The sequence below is a fragment of the Centropristis striata genome, chromosome 15 (genome assembly GCF_030273125.1).
Source record: "Centropristis striata isolate RG_2023a ecotype Rhode Island chromosome 15, C.striata_1.0, whole genome shotgun sequence".
Classification (NCBI taxonomy): Eukaryota; Metazoa; Chordata; class Actinopteri; order Perciformes; family Serranidae; genus Centropristis; species Centropristis striata.
This window is the reverse complement of record NC_081531.1, coordinates 31,509,236-31,529,745: the sequence shown is the minus strand read 5'-3', so window position 1 is coordinate 31,529,745 and position 20,510 is coordinate 31,509,236. Positions and strand designations below refer to the sequence as shown.

The following is a 20,510-nucleotide window of genomic DNA, read 5'->3' as shown; positions in this document are numbered from 1 at the left end:
GTTGTAGTGATATGCATATCTACAGCTTGACCTCTTAATGTAACATGACCTTAATCATCCAGGATTTTTGTTTCAATTCAATTTAGCTGTTAAGTTTCTACATTTTTCTCCCAGGAAGAATTCCCTCCAGGTCCCTCTTCAGGGTCATAAAAGGCCTACATTACAAACTCCCTCTCAATATCAAATGGGTGATCGCAGCCGGAAGCCAACAACACTGACATACCAACAAAAGAATTTCAAAATACAAGCTGTACAATTTATACAATTTTATTGTTTCTTTGATTGCACCATACAAAATTGACATCAAAGATAAAAAAAAAAAAGTTTCTCATTTTACAAGTGAGCATCATAGTAATGTTAAATATCCCATTAACAAAACAGCTTTCTCCCTATAGAAAATGTCAGAAATATAAAAAAGAAAAAGTACAGCCACACATGTCTAGAATAGTACGGAAAACATTGCAGAAAAATAACACAGAGCTGGATTATTTGGCAGCGACTGTCTAACTTGATCCACTGGGAGTGACAGACGATGCATTTGGCACTGTCATTGGTCCACAACAGGTCGCAGTGAGGCTCCTGCCAGGTGGCAGAGGGAGACATACATTGCACTGTGACAAATAAACAACCCGAGAGTATTCCCAAGGAGGAGGCAGCTAGATGAAGGAGGACCCTGCTGTGCCTTATTCCACCCCATTATGCCTGCCCATGCCCATTCTTTGTCCTGAACCACATGTGTGTCTGCATATGAGCACATGCAACTATAATAATGTCATTGGTGAGTAAACAATATTGTGTGTGTGTGTGTGTGTGTATTTTGTGAATTGAACAAGAAAATTTTTCCCCATGTTACACAAAGTGGAAAGTATCAACATCAAGTGAATACATGTGATAGTCATCAATTCCCTGGAAAAAATACATATACATAGCAATCTATTGCTTTGGAGTTTTCCCCCCCCCACAAAGAGTGTTTACAGTACTGCAGCATCCAGAGATAAAACAAAACCATTACATTCAAGCATTTCCATCGCTGTGCTTTGGGAGTGATAGCAACATTGTGAACATTTTCTTCTTTTCCACCTTTGGAGTTCTCCATCCCATTAACCCACTGGCTGAGGCTCCGCATTAGGGGTCCGACATTGTCCAGTGTGGCTTTATTTGAATCGCTGGGATGCGTGAAGCTGAGTGGGCGTTTGTGCATCAGTGTGTGAGAGTTACCTGACAGTAGGTGTGCTCGTTAGACGCAAGTGGCTAGGCTTGGTGGGGAGAGGAGGCTTGATGCTGCGCGGGGGGGTCTGTGCAGTGCTTTCAGTGCTGAAGTTTTTCATCAGCTGAGCCACCCGGCCGCGCCCTGCGCAGGTTGGCGTGCTCCCTGATGACCCGGCCTCCTCTGAGGCAGCCCTCCGAGACACTTCTGATGCGCCAATGTCTGAGAAAAGAGAGGGTCAGATTTCCATCAGACATGTGACTACCTGACTGCCGAACACTGAGCGGTGATTCATTTTAATTATTTATTTTAGGGTTTGTATTTCATTTTTTTTTAAAGTGGAATTTGTAATTTCAAAACTTTATTATTTAAAATATTGAATTTGCAGAAATTTAAAAAATAGCATTTGCAGAATCTTTAAAACCAAAATAATTTAAATACAGATAATTGAACCCTTATTTTTTTATTTTATTTGTGACTGCTTTATGTCCTTGTTTTAAACAGGGTTATTGTTGTAAAGTCAAACTGAAACTAAAAGGAAAATAAGCAGTGAAAAATATGGCATAAACTGGAAATTAATAATAATAAAAAACCTTTAAGAAAATAATAATCTAAATCAAAATGATACTGCCTGGTTCAAAAAGGAAAACTAAAAACTAAATAAATAAATAAAATAAAAAATAAAATGAAATGAAAATTCCTTTTAGCTTTATTTATTTATTAACTATAATGCATAACTACTGAAAAAAGGAGAGCTTATACCTAGTCCTAACAAAGACACTAAACTAAATTTAAACCTTTTTGAAAAACTGAAACTTAACAAAAAAAATAGCAAACACACTCTTAACAACTGAGTAAAAATAAACTAAAACAAAACTTAAAAGTTAAAACAAGAATAAAGTAAACAAAAACACTTTTATAACAAAAAGTATGTTATATCTATGTAATAAGTGCTACACTGCATCTGCTACAAACTGTAAGAGGATGAAATAAACTTCCTTAGAGGAATTTTAGCACACAATAATTTTCTCATTTGCATTTTTTCCCCAGTTTTCCCCCTCATTGTGTATTATGGGACAATGTTCTGGGCTGTGCCTGTCTCAAGGGGACCTTGTTTACTGTAAACTCCAGCGGTCAGTGTCTTGTTGCAGCTAGAAACAAAACACCTTTTAGAAGCATGAGAACATCACATCTAGGTGAAAATCAGTTTAAAACCATAAAAAAAGACATTTTCAGCATGTGTGCTATTGTTGCAAAAGCAGGAGCCTGGTCTTCCCACACCGCCCGATAATTTCCTCTCTCCAAATAGTGCGCCTTTATTTTTCCTCACTCTTCTCTACCTGCTTTTTTCTCCTTTTCATTCGCCTCCCTTTATCCCACTCTGGCTGAGCAGAGGTCATCCTCAGTGGAAGTGTAGTAGGGACACAGCTGGGTGTACTTGGTGTGTGTGTGTGTGCGTGTGTGTGTGTGTGTGTGTGTGTGTGTGTGTGTGTGTGTGTGTGTGTGTGTGTGTGTGTGTGTGTGTGTGTGTGTGTGTGTGTGTGTGTGTGTGTGTGTGCTTGCTGAGGTACTGTGTTTGGAAGAGGGTGTAATTGAGGGAGGAATGGAGGGAACAGGAGTAACGGAGGGGAGGGAGGGCCACAGGGACGGCAATGGAGAGCAGACAGACGCTGCTCAGACACCAGAAGGCTTGAGGAGCCACATATTTTTAGCGTCATCCCCGGGGGACAGAGATATGTGAGAGCGCCCGCGTGCACGGCTGCAGACGCACACAAGCTCACAGACACACACACACACACACACACACACACACACACACACAATAAAGTGAAAACATGCACAAGCGTACACACAGTTTTTCTAACAGTTGAAATTTCAAAAGACACGCACGTTCTCATGTTACAGTCCGCTCCGTGCACGCTCACACACACACACACACACACACACACACACACACACACACATAAACACAAACATGCACCTTCGCACAGCCCTCCTGCTCATGGATTCAGTCACGCATACAGCCATCTCTGACTAACACCACCGCATTGCACACACACACACACACACAGACACACACACACACAGACACACACACACACACACACACACACACACACACACACACACACACACACACACACACACACACACACACGCACGCACACACACAGAGGTGGGGTACAGCCAAAACCACACAGGCACTCCTGGGGCCAGGAAACCTTTAAAGCTCTTGATGTCTTGCAGGCATGAGAGTGGGAGACCTAAAGTTGCCTTTAAGCTTGTGTTATTGTTTATTGTTGTTTACTCTCCTTTCTCTCCCCCTCTCTCACTCTCTCTTCCCCTTCTCCCTGTGACTCTAACACCTCCCTCCACCTTCCTCTTCATCCTCCTCTCCCCCTGTCTTGCCCTGCCTTCCTCTGCCCCCTGACCCGCAGTTCCTGTGTTAATGTCCTCTCGCCGCGCTGCGTGGGCTTGCCTCTGATTGTCTCGTTGTGTTGTGTGGTCACCACGGAAACCTTGGATAGGCTCCAGCAATTGAGGCTGACACACATTCAGGCACGCACCGAGCACACACGCAGTCACACACACACACACACACACACACGCAGTCACACACACACACGCAGTCACACACACACACACACACACACACACACACACACACAGATACGCACAAACACAGATACAGGCACATACACACTCATGGTCAGAGAGTTTTTTGAGCTCAGAGCCTTGGTGCAGGTCTGAGTGGAATGCTTAATAGAGAGACAGAGAGATAGAAAGAGAAGGAGAGGGAGAAATTGTGTTATAAGCATGGACTGGAAATAATACAAATACATATACATATATATATATATATATGTATTTTGAGAGTGTTTCTTAAAGCAAAAATCTAATACCCTCCTACAGGTAACCTGACTAACCTGTCTAAACACACCCAAAAAATGCTTAGACCCCACGCCTTTCTGCCTGAAACTCTCCTCAGCAGCTGCACTCTCAGCCCCGTCAGCAGAAACAGTCATTAAAGCTACCTGCGAAAACACCTATTAAAATGAAAGAGAATCTCTGCATTAAATCACTCGTCAAGATTGATTAATCTCCCATTTGAGCCTTCCAACGCCACTCCTCACATCTCAGTCCAGCTCGTAAATGTACAGGGAGGACAAAGAGGAGGGGGCGGGAAGCAGTGTCACTGACCAGGCTAGCACAAAAATTAAAGACCAATCTATCTCTTTAAAGACCTCCACGTCTCTGGCAGAAAGAGAGGAGCGGAGGAGGGGGAGGGCCCTCGGGTGAGGAGGTGGGGGGCAGAAGTGGGGCAGAGGGCAGAATTCCCGAGCAGCATGTCTGTGGACTGAAGGGCAGGGAGGAGAGTGTGTGTGTGTGTGTGTGTGTGTAAGCAAGGGGGGGTGGCCCTCCTGTGTGGGGGCTGGGCCCCTGTCACTTATCAGCTCTGGCTGAGCGTCGCCCAGGGCTAGAGTCGGGAAGCAGCGCTGGAATGTGTGTCCTTCCCTCTGAAGGTGAAGAGAGAGGAGAGGAAAGCCGACCGACAGACAGAGAGGGGTTTATAAACATGAACACACACACACACACACACACACACACACACACACATGAACACATACTGCCAGCTGCAGGAGATTGATACATTTTCATGCTCACACACATGCTAAAATCATGTGACCCATACACATGTTAACACTGTCTCTACCCACGTCATATATTATCTGATATGTTACCCATAATATGTCCTTTACTCATGTCTTCATGCAAATTATACATAACTTTAACATCAAGTTAGCCTTATCTTTTTTTTTTTATTTGTAGATTTGTATGGAAAAAAACATTTTTTTTAAAGGAGTAGATTGGTTTGAACAAATTTTTATCCAGATTGGATGACATCTGCCCCAGTTATGTTCCCAGCTGAAGGAGGACACAGGTCATTGCAGTTTGCAGTAAATTAGGCTCTCTTGTGTCACAGAAAAAATGCTTTAAGTAATTGACACTGAAGAGGAAGAAAGAGGGAGTAGGGAGGGATTAGTTATTTGACAATAATTTAAAAGTAAATAAACATGTTTCTGTATAAAGTAAAACCAGTAATCTCTGAAATTTAAATTCAAATTAATATATGCTTAGTCACTATCTGTCACCAAACGAAGTAAAAAACATTGTTGATTGAGTCTATGGCCCACAGATGGAAGCCCTTATATTTGTGTTCCCAGGAAAAATCACAAGCTGCACAGAGTTGGTGACAGTTTCCCATCACTAAGCAGAGGTTGCTTGACCAGAGAGGGTAGGTGGAGCTGATGCAACATACAACAAAACTTCACAACAAGTGAGATTCAGAAACACACCTGAAATTCCAGCTTATCGCCAAAGGGGCCGCCAAAGGGAACAAAACGAAAATCTTTGAAACTTTAAAATAGCATTTTTAAAATTATTTTTTCACACAAATTTATCCTGATTTTACCTCATTATCATCAAAGCATCTTTAAGCTGATAAGATTTATTTTAAATTTTATTTTTCTTGTCATTTTTTGCTTAAATTTACAGAGGGGGAGACATGAGCCAGATTCAAACCTGGGTCCTGAGCCTTAGTGATTACATTTTAAAAGTTCACATAGTTCTAAAGTTAAGATATCTTAGATCCTGTATAAATTGTATTACTTCAAATACAAATTAAAACTTGATTCTATCCTTCCTCTAACTCTGTCCTGACGTTTGACAGCTACATCTTGACAATAACCAGAGCGTTTCTTTCAATCCGGTGTTACTTTTTAAGCTGGCCTCTCTGGTCTACTTAGTTTTCCTCAAAGCGTCCAATCTCATATACGACTTGTTTAATTCTCAAGTGTTGCACAAGTTTAGTCCAGCTCCAGTGGGTCCTCGTGAATACAAATGATTGTAGCCAAAGCAGATTATTAGGTTCATCTTCTACAACTGTTGAGTGGGCCACAGTCTCTGCTCACAGGATGCAGGAATCCTTGTCATTACCCACATTCAAAAGAAAACAGCTGAGGCATGAGCCTTATCCTAATCGGCCTCCTCCTCCCCTTTGGAACAAGCTTCCTGCCATTGTCAAGGACAGACACTCTGTCAGTATTTTTTTGTCCACAGTCAAGACACATTTATTCAGCACTGTGTTCAGCCCACCTCAACTCCCACCACACCAGCTGTTCCTTTCCCTTTCTTTTCCTTTTCCCTACATTCATCTGTTATTCACTGCCCTGGCATTGCCCACTGGTCTCATATCCAGCCACCAATGTGGGTGCAGGCACACACACACACACACTCACTCACACACACACACACATACACGCACGCACAAACACACACACACACCCGTGCAACCATGATTCATTGGAATTGTATCTTTTGGTTTCTTCTTTCTATCCAGGTTTTAGTCATTTGGAAGCCCTTTTTAAAGCGCTGAGCTCACTTCCCATGCATCCACAAACAGATTTCTTACTTGACTGTGTTAAGAGCAGAAATTGGCGATTTGATTGCTAGGCAATATCTGCAAACAATATTTCATAAACACGTCCAGGATTTTTCCTCTTGGTGACAATAATAAGAGCTTGTTATCTCTCGTGTCTGGTTTTTGGAGCGATTTGCCTCCAAAAACTACAATTAACTGCCAGGAATGTGAAAAGAGAGGGAGAGAAAAAAAAAGTCAGATGTCGAATTGATTTTCTTGCCCATTCAGCTGTCTTTAAGAAGTGCTCGAAGACATGCAGGCAAAAGATTACGCAGATGCTCAACCTTGAGGAACTGTCTGTCATTGTGACATTATATTGGAGATTACTTTGGTGTTTTTTCAGTTGGGAATCATCTACGTTGACAACATTTGACTCCCTAATAATAATCTGACTTTTATCTAAATTTGCATTGATTTTTAACTACACTAGTTCTGCATGGCATTGACCCAGAAAACCTTTAATTACTGTTCAAAGGAATAAGAAAATGTGCTCTCGCAGCTGAACAATACGTTTTCATTTTGTGTCTGTATCTGTATACTTTTTTTTAATTCATATTAATGCCCCACAGAAGAAGTGTTTTGCTTTAATTAAGCTTCTCTGATAAAAACTCAACTACCCAGAGCATGTTAATGTTAGGAATAGTTGCAGTGTGTTTGCAGTGTGAATGTGCTGTAGGATGAACATTTTTCCAGCAGAGGGACCTTATGGAGATCAGGTTTTCTATTCAGCTAGACCTTTTTTTTCTACAGTATCATTGCTTTCCACTGGATGGTGCTAACTTCACCCTCACACTCCCCATTTTTCTAAATAACTGGGTCACTGTATGGTGAATGAGAGCTTGGTCAATTCATGAAATTGGGCGCTGTGTTCAGACAGGAAGTCCAGGAATAACAATGATAACTCAAAAAAGAAGTAATATACGCAACACTCTGTAAGACCTTGTGACAGTAATATTTATGTAAGCGCCAAAGATATCTGTTATGTAGAAAAAGATCCCTAGAGTCTACACAATGAGCATCTGCATTTCCAACTGGTTTGTGAAAAACTGATTAAAAAGGTGGAAGCCAGTTAAAATGTAATGCCTCTAAGGGTTGCAGTTAATTGGTTATTTTTTCCCACCACTCTGCCCTCATGCCTTGTGCATTATAAAGTTACTGTTTTAATAATAACAAAGGCTGTGGAATAGCACAGACGAGAAAAATTCCAATGTGGGTAATGGTTAAACTCTCATAGCTCATCAAATATATATATATATAACCTGATTTAAAATGCAGAATTGTCTTATTTTACTCAACTAAATGAAGAGCGAAATCCAATTTACTGACTTAATTTACATAAAATGATCTTATGATCTACCATTTAGAGGTGCAATTTGCCCAGAAATATAGCAGTAAACAACTATTTATACGTATATATACAGTGGATTAATGGCGTCCTGACCAGAGAAGGTAGTCACACTTACACTGTTTGTGTTTGCATCCAAGCTTCTCTGTTTTTTGTTGACAACAATCAAGAACAAACTATCGTGGTAGCTGCTCCTGTGTGTGTCCCACTCCCTGCCACTCTGTACTGCTTTTATACGTCATACGGTGTTAGCACTGTTAGCATAGCCACCGGCTCAGAGAACGGCATGTTGAGAGCCGTGTACACAAAAGTAATTTGCTCTCAATTTGGGTCTTAATTTTAGTTTTGAAAGCCTACTATACATGTTTGAGGACATCTCGAGGTTTATTGCATGTCTTACTCAACACAATTCCGAGTACATCGCTGCATTTAGTAACTCATGCATTACCTGCACAAGGTGAAATATTGCCACCTTTTTTTTGTTGTTGGAGCATTTGGCTGGGGATTACAAAATGCACCCTTAATATAAAGTGGAGGCAGAGTTGATTAGGACTTTGAAATATAGGGTACACTCTAATTATGGCAAATTAGTGAATAGCAAAGGAGAAATTGAAGATTTTTGAGAAATATTACAATTTAAAAAAAAAAAAACCCAACAACAACCATGGCTTTCAGAGACCATGACATTTTTGGAGTTCCTTCATCTCGCTATTCAGCCCATATTGAATCTCAAATCCTGTGAAAGCAAATGTTCCATCTTATATTAGTCTGTCCTCCCGCACCACACTTGATCTGGTTATATGACCGTGCACCTCAACCGAGCCAGAGTGTTTATTGACAGCTTCCCTGCTAACATGCGCCCTTGACAATAGAAAAGCTACCAAACAAGCAGGTGTGTGGGGGCGATGTGGTACGACGACACAAATCCCAGTCACACAGAAGCTTTTTCCCCTCCAGGCTGGCCTCTTTTCACTCTGCCAGTCCATAAAGATTCCAGCGGGCTGAGGCACTGTTTGGCGAGCACATTAGCTTTGGAGAAATAAATCCTTCTTCTGTGCTGCAGCACTGAGAAACCTATCTGGTATGAACTTTGTTCAGGCTGGTTCTGTTCAGCTCTCTGCAGCCGTTATTGCTCTCAGAGAGAAGAAGCAGAGCGGGGGTGGGAGGGTCTTCTGGGGTCTTCTCAACAGCCTTGGATCTTTAAGGTTTTTAAAATACCTTCAACTTTGGGTCTCTTTCAGTGGACCGATAAATAAAGAATAATAAAAATAATAAATTACTGGGGAAATATCGTCCTCTAGCTTGGCACTAATATTGTCATGTGGGGTTGTTATATTACCCAAATAAATCTAATATAATAAAACAATGATTTTTCTGTTGTCCTAATAATCAATTCAGAATATTGAAGACAGCCAAGCTTATTGTGGGATGGATTCACATTTATCAGATTTAACATCTAAACATTAATTCTGTGAAACGTACTCCAGCATAGTCTATCAAGAATATGTTTCATGATCAGTAATGCTAACCTACCTATGTTATGGATCTTAAATAGTATCACTCCATTTTTGCTGATTTTTAGGTGGCAGGAGTAGATTTTGTTTAATTTCAAACACTTGTTGGACAACTGGATACCAAATATGATGTAGACTCTGCGGGATGGATTTTTTTCTCCCTTGGCAACTATCATGTTTTCCTAAACAACGTAAAGCTTTTTAGGCAATTTAGTAATCTGGAATGGAAGCATGCGTCCATCTGGCTCTGGCCCTGAGAAGCAGTGAAAAGGAGTTCTCTTGCTTGTGGTAATTGCCATGTACGCTGAGCTAGTTATAGATTTAATTTTCAAACCACATCTGTGTCCTGTCTTTCTCCATTATGTAACATCTAACTAAGAAATACATTGTGGAAGTTATAGAGATTTATGGATATGCTAATCTAAGGGGTGTCTCATGTGTCTCACGTGTATTTTAGGTCATTTATTACACATAAAGGAAGATTTGGTTTCCTTCTTTTGCCATCAGACCCGTCATGAGCCCTTACCCATGATGCTATGCTCACTCACCTTTTCCGCCCTGTGATTCTTTTGGCTTCTGAAGTCCCTGTGAGTGCAGGCCACTTCTGGTTGCTCCAGAGTCTATTTTGACAGTGCTGATGGGGGAAGGGGATGGTGCAGCAGCAGCAGCAGCAGTGGCGGTGGTGGTGGTAGTGGTGGTGGCCAGTCTCAGATTTGCGACGCCGGGTCTTGTGTTGACAGAGCCTGGTGCTGCATTTGCAGAAGCTGGTCTCACATTGACAGGGCTAGCTCTCATGGGAGCCCTGGAGCAGATGGAGGGCTGGGGAACTGACTTCTGCTCAGTTGCACTGGCTGACTTCAACTCAGGCTGCAGACGGAAGAGTGACAAAAGAGGACAGAAGAGCGCGATCAGTGTTGACAGCTAATTCACATACAGTGGAATTACTGTCATGTTTGATTAAATCATTGGATAAATGATTCACCAAATTACAGTTCTCCAATGACTACACTGTGCCATAATGAAGCATGCAGAACTATGACCACTGATTAAGAGTTAAAGGATGTGTGGAGAGAAAATTATAAGGTGACTTGGAAATCAAGCAGCCTCGCTAATCTTCCCTCCTGATCTAACGCCTTCTTAATCAACAATCTCACTCCCTCCTCCTCTTTCAGGCTCACTCCTTCCCACTCTAAATCAACTGGAGAAAACCTGCAGCAGGGCTAGCAACAGCCGCTAATACATCTGCCGCACCAAACCAGCCGCTTCCTGTTCCCTGAAACAAATCACTCTATACCTACAAACAAGACATTCAACAGAATAATGAATCATGAAAGGGGAGGCTCGGGCTGTCAGACCGGCCAAACCTCCTCATGCCACATCAGCATGGGATGCCCAGAGATGTGTTGGGGCCTGTAATATGGAGAGTCTGGTGTAGATACAGTATAAGAAGTAAGGGAGAGACATTTTCTTCTGTGGCAAAGAGGAGGGAAAAACAGAGAACAGAGGAGAGCTCACGCGCCCAAACCTCAAGAGACTATCCCACAATCCCATCCATCTGCGACTGACGCATTCTCTATCTCTGGCGTTTTAATTCCCTGATCAAGTTCATCAACCATCTGTTCTAGGGCAGTCCAGAAATCCTGCCTTGCCTCTGTGATTCAGCTGTTCTCGCGGCGCGTGTCACCTGCACACACACACATTTGCGTGCACATAAACACAAAAAAAGGGAAAGAAAGCGAATGGGAAATGGAGAGCACACTCCCCAGACAACCCAAAGGCTGGAGCAATGATGGAGCCAGTGGGAGGACAGTTCAGTTCAGCTGTTCCCCGGAGAGAGCTGTTAGGGGGTGCGGCAGCTCAGACGAGCGGGAGAGCAGGGAGGGAGAATGCTGGGAGAAAGATGATCTGCAGAGAGGCTGGGAGAGAGGGGACAGCTGGCCTAACCACCATTTCCTGTTACTTACAGAGAGTGCCATGAAAAGACACGCAAGCTACATTTCCAAGCACTGCAGAGTGGATTAATACACTTTTAATACCACCTTGCTGGGATATGTGTTTTAAAATGTTTCATCCAGTAGAGATGACACAAAAACATAAAGTGTTTTTCCCTTCTAAACCATCTAGAATGTATACAAAGGGCAGTAAAATGCTTAAAAAAGGTTTGCATGAAGAAAAACCTACAATTACTTCAATTCCCACATACCTTTTCTGATGCTGGAGGTGATGAATGCTCACTCACTGACACCTGTGGGTTCAACAAAGACATTACACGAGTGTTACAGGCCATGATGCAACCCCAGTGCACAGAGCTCAATTATAGCCTGCAGTTGCTCCAACTCACCGGCAGAGGGAGTAAAGTGCTCGTCTCCTCAGTCTTCCCCTGTTGGGAAAGACAGTGCCATGTTAGATGATACCAAAAGGAGACACGTCACCCTCCTTAAACTTTGAGTCAGTTCAGTACTTCAGTGAGCAGGAAACGGGCCAAAGAGTTGCATAAGAGTGATGCATCTTATGAAAGAAAGAGTGTTTTGAAGCATGTCTGTGCAGAGGATGTGTTAATGTGACTGCTGTAAAATCAGTGACAGTCTGGGACGCTCATGTTTCCACTGAGTGAGCAGCGTGCAGCTTTAGCTCAGAGAAACCATCGTGGTCAGGCCAGATGAGACCCCGGCTCGCTCTGGCTCAGCGTGTGCACGGTTGCCATGACAACGCAGCAAATCTCTCTTTAAGATAGCGTGAAAATAGAAATAAAAAAGGAGCCCCCTCACTCACTCACTCCACCCCTCCAACTATTAAAATCAACAGCTCAGGCAGCCAAGTGCATGCACGAAATATCACCACACTGTGAATTATGCAGAGTGAGAGCTTATTTTGACACCAAATAGAGGCTCTAATTAATAAGGCTGTGTTTTTTTAGTGGGGAGGATTGATTTTCAACAATTATGCTCAAAAGCATAATGATAGTTTTTATAAACTGCACTGCATGTCAGAGAAGTGGAATGGGTGATGGAATTGTTGAGTTAAGAGGAAGAGATAAAAAAGGACTTTAGTATAACAATTCTATCTATTTTCTCTATCAGTCTTTTCATAATTTTGTTCATATAGAGTGGTAAAAATGCAGCCAAATAAAGGGGCCAGGAGACAGTTGTTCCACATGACAAAAAACAGATTCAAGTGCCTGAAATCACTTTTTGTCACCCAGCTTGAGAATTATTATGACAGACAACATGACTTGGTTTCTGAGGGCCACAGATAAATGGTTACACACCTTTAAATTCAGTGAAATTCCAGGTTGTGCTTTTGGAGACAGGTTCTCTCGCTCGGTCCTGGCAGGTTCTGTGGTTATTCTGCTCTTCAGGATGGTTTGATGGCTGCAAAACATGAAGTCACACCACGTCATATCAAACTGCACTATCATGATTAAAGGGGAACTACGGCCATTTTTAAAACTCAAACACATTCTCTAAAACAGGAAGCTCTCTGCCAAATCCAAAAACTAGAGTGATGAATCTCAAATTATGAAGCCTGGACCTGCTCCATAGACAATGAATTGGGAAAGATGTTTTAGATGATGCTAAGAGCTCCATGAGGGAATGTTCTGAGCATGTGGGTACATTTTCTATTGTGAAAATCATTTGGGTATAAAAAACGATAACAAGCCAGCTGGTTGTGTCAAAAATCCCCTTTTTTACATGCTATTTGATACACTAAAACAGCACCAGAGATGTTATATCACTTTCAAAACCGTAGTATGAAACTCATAGTATGCAAATTGTGTACTATTTCTGGCAAAAAATTTTACTTTATGCAAGCACTAGACACTATGCTGCCTTAAATATCTCACAATGCAATGATTTCTGACAGTAATGTCCATAACAGACAATGGTTAACAGCAACCAAGGCATCATTTATTCATTTTACGTAAGACTTGCTTCCTTTGTGCTGTTATTTTATTTGTGTCACTGCTATTTGTTTCATTTTTCAATGCTTGTGCATGTGCATGATTCTGATTATTGTATCACAGATTTTTAAAAAATAGACAACGACCAAGGCAGCTCTATAAACAGATTATTATGAGTATGTTGAATGATGGGATGCAAATTGAGTGTGTAGTGCGTAGTTTGTGATTCTGGACTCTGCAACTCTCATTGTTTATGGAGCAGCGCCAGGCTCTGTACCTTATGACAACACAAGCTTGACACTTCTGGCTCAGAGAGTCAAATTTATAGGCCATGTCAATAACATTAGAATTATGAAGTTATCTGGTGTTCCTCTTTAAGTTTACAACAACAACAAAAAACATGATAACAGTTCCCAAATCACCCTATGCAAACAACACTAAAACACTAAAAGATGTTCTCATTTTACATGCTGTTTATTGCCTATTCTCTTACAAATAACATCTGTTTTATATGAAAAAGTGTCTTACTAAGCATTGTTCTGAAGACCCGGCGCCTTCTTCTCTCCAAATCCAGAGCAGATGAATTTTGAGCTCAGCTCATCCACCTCCCCGATCACAATGACCGCCACATCTCCATCCCGGCCGAGCAGCCAGCTCACATTCTTACTGTTGGCTGAAGAGAAAACACACAATTTAAGTGAGTCCAAACTGAGCAAGTTTAAACATGTAAATCATGCGAAGATCCTTCACTCAAAGAGGGGCTAAAGTTAACAAGTGCAGCCAAAAGATAATATGTATCCTGGAAAGACGTTTTTATGGATCACACTTAATAAAAGAAAGATTCACACGCACATATAACAATAGTCGCTCAGTTTTATCAACATTTTGAAAAATACTTATTTCTCTGAACTTTCCAGGATTTTTAATCCCCATTCATTATTTTCTAAACAATACGATTTTTTGAAAAACTTTATCTGCAAATATTCCAGATTTCTCAGATGATCAGTAATCCCTCTGTTCATTCAGAAATAAAACTTCATCAGCAGTTGAGGCTGCTGTCTTGGTTTGTAGAGCAACAGCTGCGGCAGATCATGAATGTATTAGACAGGACCTTCATGTTCTCTATGATATAAGCAGAGTTGACAGGAAACCCTGCCCTTGTTTTTATATGAATACACTTCAATTTACTGTTTAAAGACACTTATCTGAAGTAGTTCTGACATGAAGCAATCATATAAACTCAATCCCAATTCTTAACCCTTAAATCTGGCTCTGCAGTTACACTCTCACTCTTATTTGTCCGTCTGTGTGAGGACAATGAGTCCATATAAGCTTTGTGACTAATGTTTGGAAATGTAGGAGGCAGCATTAAGAAAAAATATTAAGAATTGTGTTTATATTCAAGCCTTTATCTGCTTATTTTGTGCAATAATTCAATTAGTCACTTACACTTTTGTTACATAGGTACACATTTGCACATATCTTTATTTACCTAAGACTTGTTGCATTTGTTTTTTATATTGTTGTATATTTAGTATACTGCTTTTTTTTATCTTTATTTTATTTACATACCTACTTATTTCTATTTCTTATATAGCAGCAACTGTTATTCTGTTAAAATGTCTATAATATATTGTTATAATTTGTTGGTAATGTGCATTGTGTTTTATAGTTTTGGCTATCAGTCGACTTTCATTATGTAATAGATTAAATGACTTTAGAGGATGAGAACGTGTTCGGTTGAAAACACGATAACATACTTTTGCAGCGAACTGGTTTTGCCAGCCTGCCCTGTGGATCACATTGTAGCCGGGCATACCAGGGTGATTATGAAAACACAGCAGTCAGAGCATACCTGGATAAACAAGTTATCAGTCCTAGCCGACAGCTATAACACAACACGAGTGTTAGAGGTTAGCAGGTGAGATGGATGTAGAAGATTGATGTCCTACTGTGAAATAACTTAAGATCTTAAAAAAACAAGGACTAAGTACATGGGGTGCACTGATATAGCGGTTTTATACAAAGCGCTTTACACTACACACTACGCTCATTCACCCGTTCACACACACATTCATACTGGTGGCCGAGGTTACCAGGGCACACTGGTGCCACCTGCTACTATTGGGAATTCATTCACACACAGATGAACGCAGCATCGGGAGCAATTTGGGGTTCAGTATCTTGCTCAAGGGTACTTCGACATGTAGCTGCCATGGTCGGCGATTGAACCACCAACCCTCCGATCAGAACATGACCCGCTCTACCAACTGAGCCACAGCCACCCCAAGTCACAGAAACTCTACATTGAGCCACGCTTCTGCCTCATGTGAATATCACCAGGTTGCATAGGACATAAAAACACCAGTATATAGTCATGTGCGTAAACACAAACTGCCATAAAGTCCCATGACTAGAAAAAGGCAACAGGCCTGAGCTGCATCATTCTCTGCACGAAAACAAACTTAGCATGTGAGCTCGCCCACAAGGCCATCCAGATAAAATCAAACACGCTTTGTTTTCCAACACACATACATTTCCTGCTCTCTTCCCGTTTCACTCGCTGCTAATTGTTTGAGGGATTGAGTGTTGACTCACTTCATATTTTTACACAGAAACACCAACTATCCACCATTTCCTCTGCTGCGCTGTCGAACGAAGAGAAGAGTTGTGACCATGTGATCTCAGCCTGCAGTCTCCATCCAGCCTCCGAAGGACAGCTGCATTGGTCATTAAGAGATAGAAAGAGCACTGTTCTCTCACTCTGCACCACAGTTGATAGTAAGTGCTTTGTTGTAAGCCAAGACAAGACAGATCACATTACTTTGTCAATCAGAGTTAATGCACCGGCTGCTGCGTGCTGTTAATTTGCTTTAAGTCACATATAAGATTGTTTTTTTTCAGCAACTGCTGTGCAAACCTTCTGTAGTTTGCTCTGTCAGCACAGTCAGGGTTTGTGCAGCTTTTTAGGAATAAATGCAAGCACTTTTCTAGCACTTAAATCGGAATTTCTAGACGCTTGAAGCTTCTTTTATAACATATAACGCTTGAAGCTTCTTTTATAACAACTGTGAAAAATTGCAAATAACAAACAGACAGTTGCCCTCAAGATGTTGCGGAGCAGAATGGAAAAACACCTCCTTCTCATTTTGGTGACTCACGTCAGTCAATCAATCTCAGTTCAGGCCCGGACCACGTCTGGTGTGAAACGCAAGGAGATGACAAACAAATATGACAAAATGAATTAATTTCAAATAGTTAAAGATTAAGGGTTTACATCAGGGATTGTGCAAATGATGCCCCAGATCATGCTTTTAAGGAGTACATACAAATTAAGTGTCTTTCAACTTTGTCCAAACCTTGTATGGCATGAGTTCTTCTTTGGAATATTAAAAATAGAACAATTTGTTACGTCAGCACGTGGTTTCTCATAGGCCTACTAGTACTTCCTACTGTGGCAGAGAAAATGCAGACGGGCAGGATTGTGCAGTATGCGTTAAACCAGTTTCAGGACAGACTTGCGGCCTCTTGAGTTTCTGGTTGTTTTGTTTTGTTTGATACTGTACTCTGCTGACTGTACCCTGACTGTGGCTTATCAGAAGCAGTTCCTGATTTTTAGCTTCCACACTGCTTGTGCACTTCCCAATATGGCTTTTTTTTGTCATCTAAGTCTATTTATTTTCTATCAAACATGCACCAGACATGACTGAAAGCAGTGAATGTTCCCCTCTGTCACTGGTAGGTTCATGTTACATAGTGTGACTGGGAACACAGTGATCTGAGTGAGAGTGTGAGAGCAAAATATGTGCATAAAAACACATACGCATACTTTGCATTCACCATTATGTAAATATAATAGCACTTTTTCCACGCTATTAATAACACAGGCTCTTGTAATGTTTTTTTGACGTCTACTTTACTTTCATTCTCTAAATGTTAACATCATCTGCGAGTATAATATCAACAATAACCCACCAGCAACATTAATCTGCTGTAAGTAATATAAATAGAACTTGTATAAATGACTTCATGCTGCATTACAGTCGCATTAATGTGAAGCAGCTGGTGTTTGTTCACCCAAGATTGTACTTGAGGAAACTTTAAACTCGCCAAATGGACTTCAGGTAAACGCTTTGCCTGCCTTGGCAAACAGCTGTTGAGGTGACAGAGAACATCCAGCAGCTAAGGATGTCTGTCACATGCATCAGGTAGCTCACTGCACACATCTTGACTAAAAGGAAAGGGTGACAGATGGTTTTCTGTCAAAAGCTTTGTTAAAAACCCCTTGAAAAACTTGAAGCTGCACCCTGTTGCAGTAGATAAACAGGAAGTTCATAAAGGTGAGCTGGTGGTGGTGATGTGTTGCACTGATTACCTTTTTTTGGCTTTGTTCGCTTGCACTCGGCGTCCCCCCCTTCTCTCTCCAGTTTCTCCTCCCGTTCTTTCCAGCGCCGCACCTGCTCCTGGCGCATTTTCAGGAACAGAGTCTTTTTCTGGTCCTCGTTGAGAGCATCCAGAACATCCGGGTCTATGTACATGTCCTTTAAAATCTGCTGCAGCATGTTGGCGGCTGGCAGGGCTGGTTAACTTAGCGCCACCTGGCCCGAGTAGTCAAGAGGTAGAAGGTGCTGTGCTTTGGCCAGCAGCTTCTTGAGGTGGACAGTGTTGGTTTATAGTTTCATCTCGGAGGGTGAAGAAGACTTTCACAGCTTCTTTATCCTAAAATCAATCTTTTTGATCAAGTCTTCTTCAGGAATTTCGGCACATGCTCATCCTCACACACTCTTTTGTACATAAGGTGCAATTTTACACATACATACACTTACTCACACACACACACGCAAACACGCACACACGCACACACACACAGAATCCTGTTTCCTTTCTGTGCTGTGCTTACAGTTTCCCCACCCTACTAACATATCAGTCCTTTGTCTTTGGAGGTCATCATTGGGACAATCTGAAAGAAAAAAAAACAGAAAACACTTGAAACAAACACTTGGAAGATTATGTCGTGCCCTATAGACTCTACATAATTCTTAATTTCCTCTTCTTCCTCTCACCTTTTTAGAAACTTTCCCAGTAATTCCTTTAGAAAGTCTGTTTCAGTCTATCTTGTCCCTCCCTTCATGAATACGGAAGAGCCCAAACCCTGTTTTTAAACTGACAGAAAGACTGTAGCCCAGAATGGGAGGAGATTCCAAAGGAATGGGACTGTTTCTGTCATCAGTGGCCCACCCCAGCACCCTCCCTCCCTCCCTCCCTCCCTCTCCCCACCACACATCCCTTCCCAAACCCATGTTCCTCTCTCCCTCTAACTCCCACGAGATAGCGGCTCCATTTTAACATTGTCAGCTTCTGGTTGTAAGAGAGAGAGGGAGAGAGAGGAAAAAAAACAACAACAGGGTCACAGCCCAGGACAGCATGAGCCGGTTTCTCTAACAAGGGGATTGAAATGGACTCCTCCAATCACAGTGGGTAGTTAAACAATGGCTACCACATAAGCAGCACTTGGAGGGAAAGAAAGCTCAGACTGAGAACTATCACACTGCTGGAATACAGATTGGTGTCTGCGAAACACGTTGCAGGGTGCAGAGAAGGAAACCCAGGGAATGGGGGGAGGTGGACAGAGAAAGAAAGTGATACAGATGTAAGAGAAGGGTAGAATTTGCTGAAGTACTCACAGTGGGATGTAGACAGCCGCTGCACAGCAGAGTATGCTAACTAAGCTGAGAGAGTCGGAGCGCCTGTGGGTCCTCCTCGTCTTTGTGTGTATGACTGGGCTGATGACATCACACATTCCATAATCTCCCTCCCTCTCCCTCTCCCTCTGCCTCTGCCTCTCTCTCTCTCTCTCTCTCTCTCCCTCCTTTCTTCTGTCTCTCACACACTCACACACACTTTATTTTAAAAAAGGGGAAGAGAGCAATTCAGGAAGTTGACCTCACACATTAAAGAAGTCATAAAAAAGAAAAAAAAAAGGGCGTACAATCCTTCAACCTAAACTTTCAAGTTCCTTTTTCCATCAGGGCTCTCCCTCCCACAAAACTCTTCCACATTTAAATACATTTTCTTCATCAACAGTGCATTTTAAAAACCAAACAGGCACCACAATGGGACAGCACTAAATGGGCATAACCTACAAAATATTTTCCTCTTTTTTTCCCCTATAGGCAACGTATAAATGTATATAAGGGTATACTCGAAGGATTTTCCTAAAAACTATGTAGATCTGGAAGTGTGTGCAGAGACCCTAACCTCTGTCGTAATTTCTCTTTCTTAACATTTTGCTGCGTTATAAAGCTATATGCCTGCATGATTTGGATAAAATATATAATCATGATTATTTTGACTGATATGCAGTTGTGATATGATTCAAAATACTGGAAGGAATTAATAATTTTTCTAATTTTCATTTAAAAATATATTAAATTGATCACAGTGTGAGTTTTCTTTGGGGTTTTCGGTCGTCAGCAAATATTTTTTCCTGATGTCAGCCTGGACATCTGGCAAAACAACAAAACTTTATTTAGAGGGTAATATGACACAGATTGCCTTTCACAAATATTGCACCTTCCTGCAATTTGTATATAGCACTAGTCCATATTGTGATTGACTACAGTTTGATTCATTGTGCAGCCTTAGTTTGGGACATTTCTTGGCGTCACCCTTTGTGCCCAAAGCTTTGAAATGAGCAAACTCTGCACTGAAAAACATCTAAAATATAGCCAAAACTGGGACGCCTGTTCCAAAACAAGAGTGAATTTGTGGTCTGCTTTTGTTTTCAGAGAACGGTCATGTATGAATGTTGTGGTTACAAACAGTAAGCAACTATTCCTGCATATTACACCTTTAAGGTAACTGTCATTTAAACTAGATGTGTCTGGTATTCTGGTATAGACTGTAATTTGATATTTTGATAAATTAAATTGATATTATGGTAATAATACACATATGATTATATTGTGTAATTAATCCATTACCTCTTAATCATTTCTGTTTATTTTCATTCTGTAGTTGTGTCACCTCCCTACACTCATAATTAATTTGCCAAAAAGAGA

The 20,510-nt window shown here is 41.3% G+C and overlaps 1 protein-coding gene across 1 annotated transcript; it reads right to left on the bottom strand.

Moving 5' to 3' along the window:
- Nucleotides 1-251: 251 nt before the first annotated feature.
- zgc:100829 (uncharacterized protein LOC445149 homolog) lies at nt 252-19,237 on the bottom strand. The gene is made up of 8 exons (XM_059350903.1): nt 19,134-19,237; nt 17,825-18,409; nt 13,978-14,122; nt 12,817-12,919; nt 11,890-11,928; nt 11,752-11,793; nt 10,097-10,415; nt 252-1,429 (listed from the first exon to the last, which is right to left on the bottom strand). Exons 2-8 carry the CDS (start codon nt 18,009-18,011, stop codon nt 1,215-1,217), a joined length of 1,050 nt encoding a protein of 349 aa, XP_059206886.1. The 5' UTR covers nt 18,012-18,409; nt 19,134-19,237; the 3' UTR covers nt 252-1,214.
- Nucleotides 19,238-20,510: the final 1,273 nt, after the last annotated feature.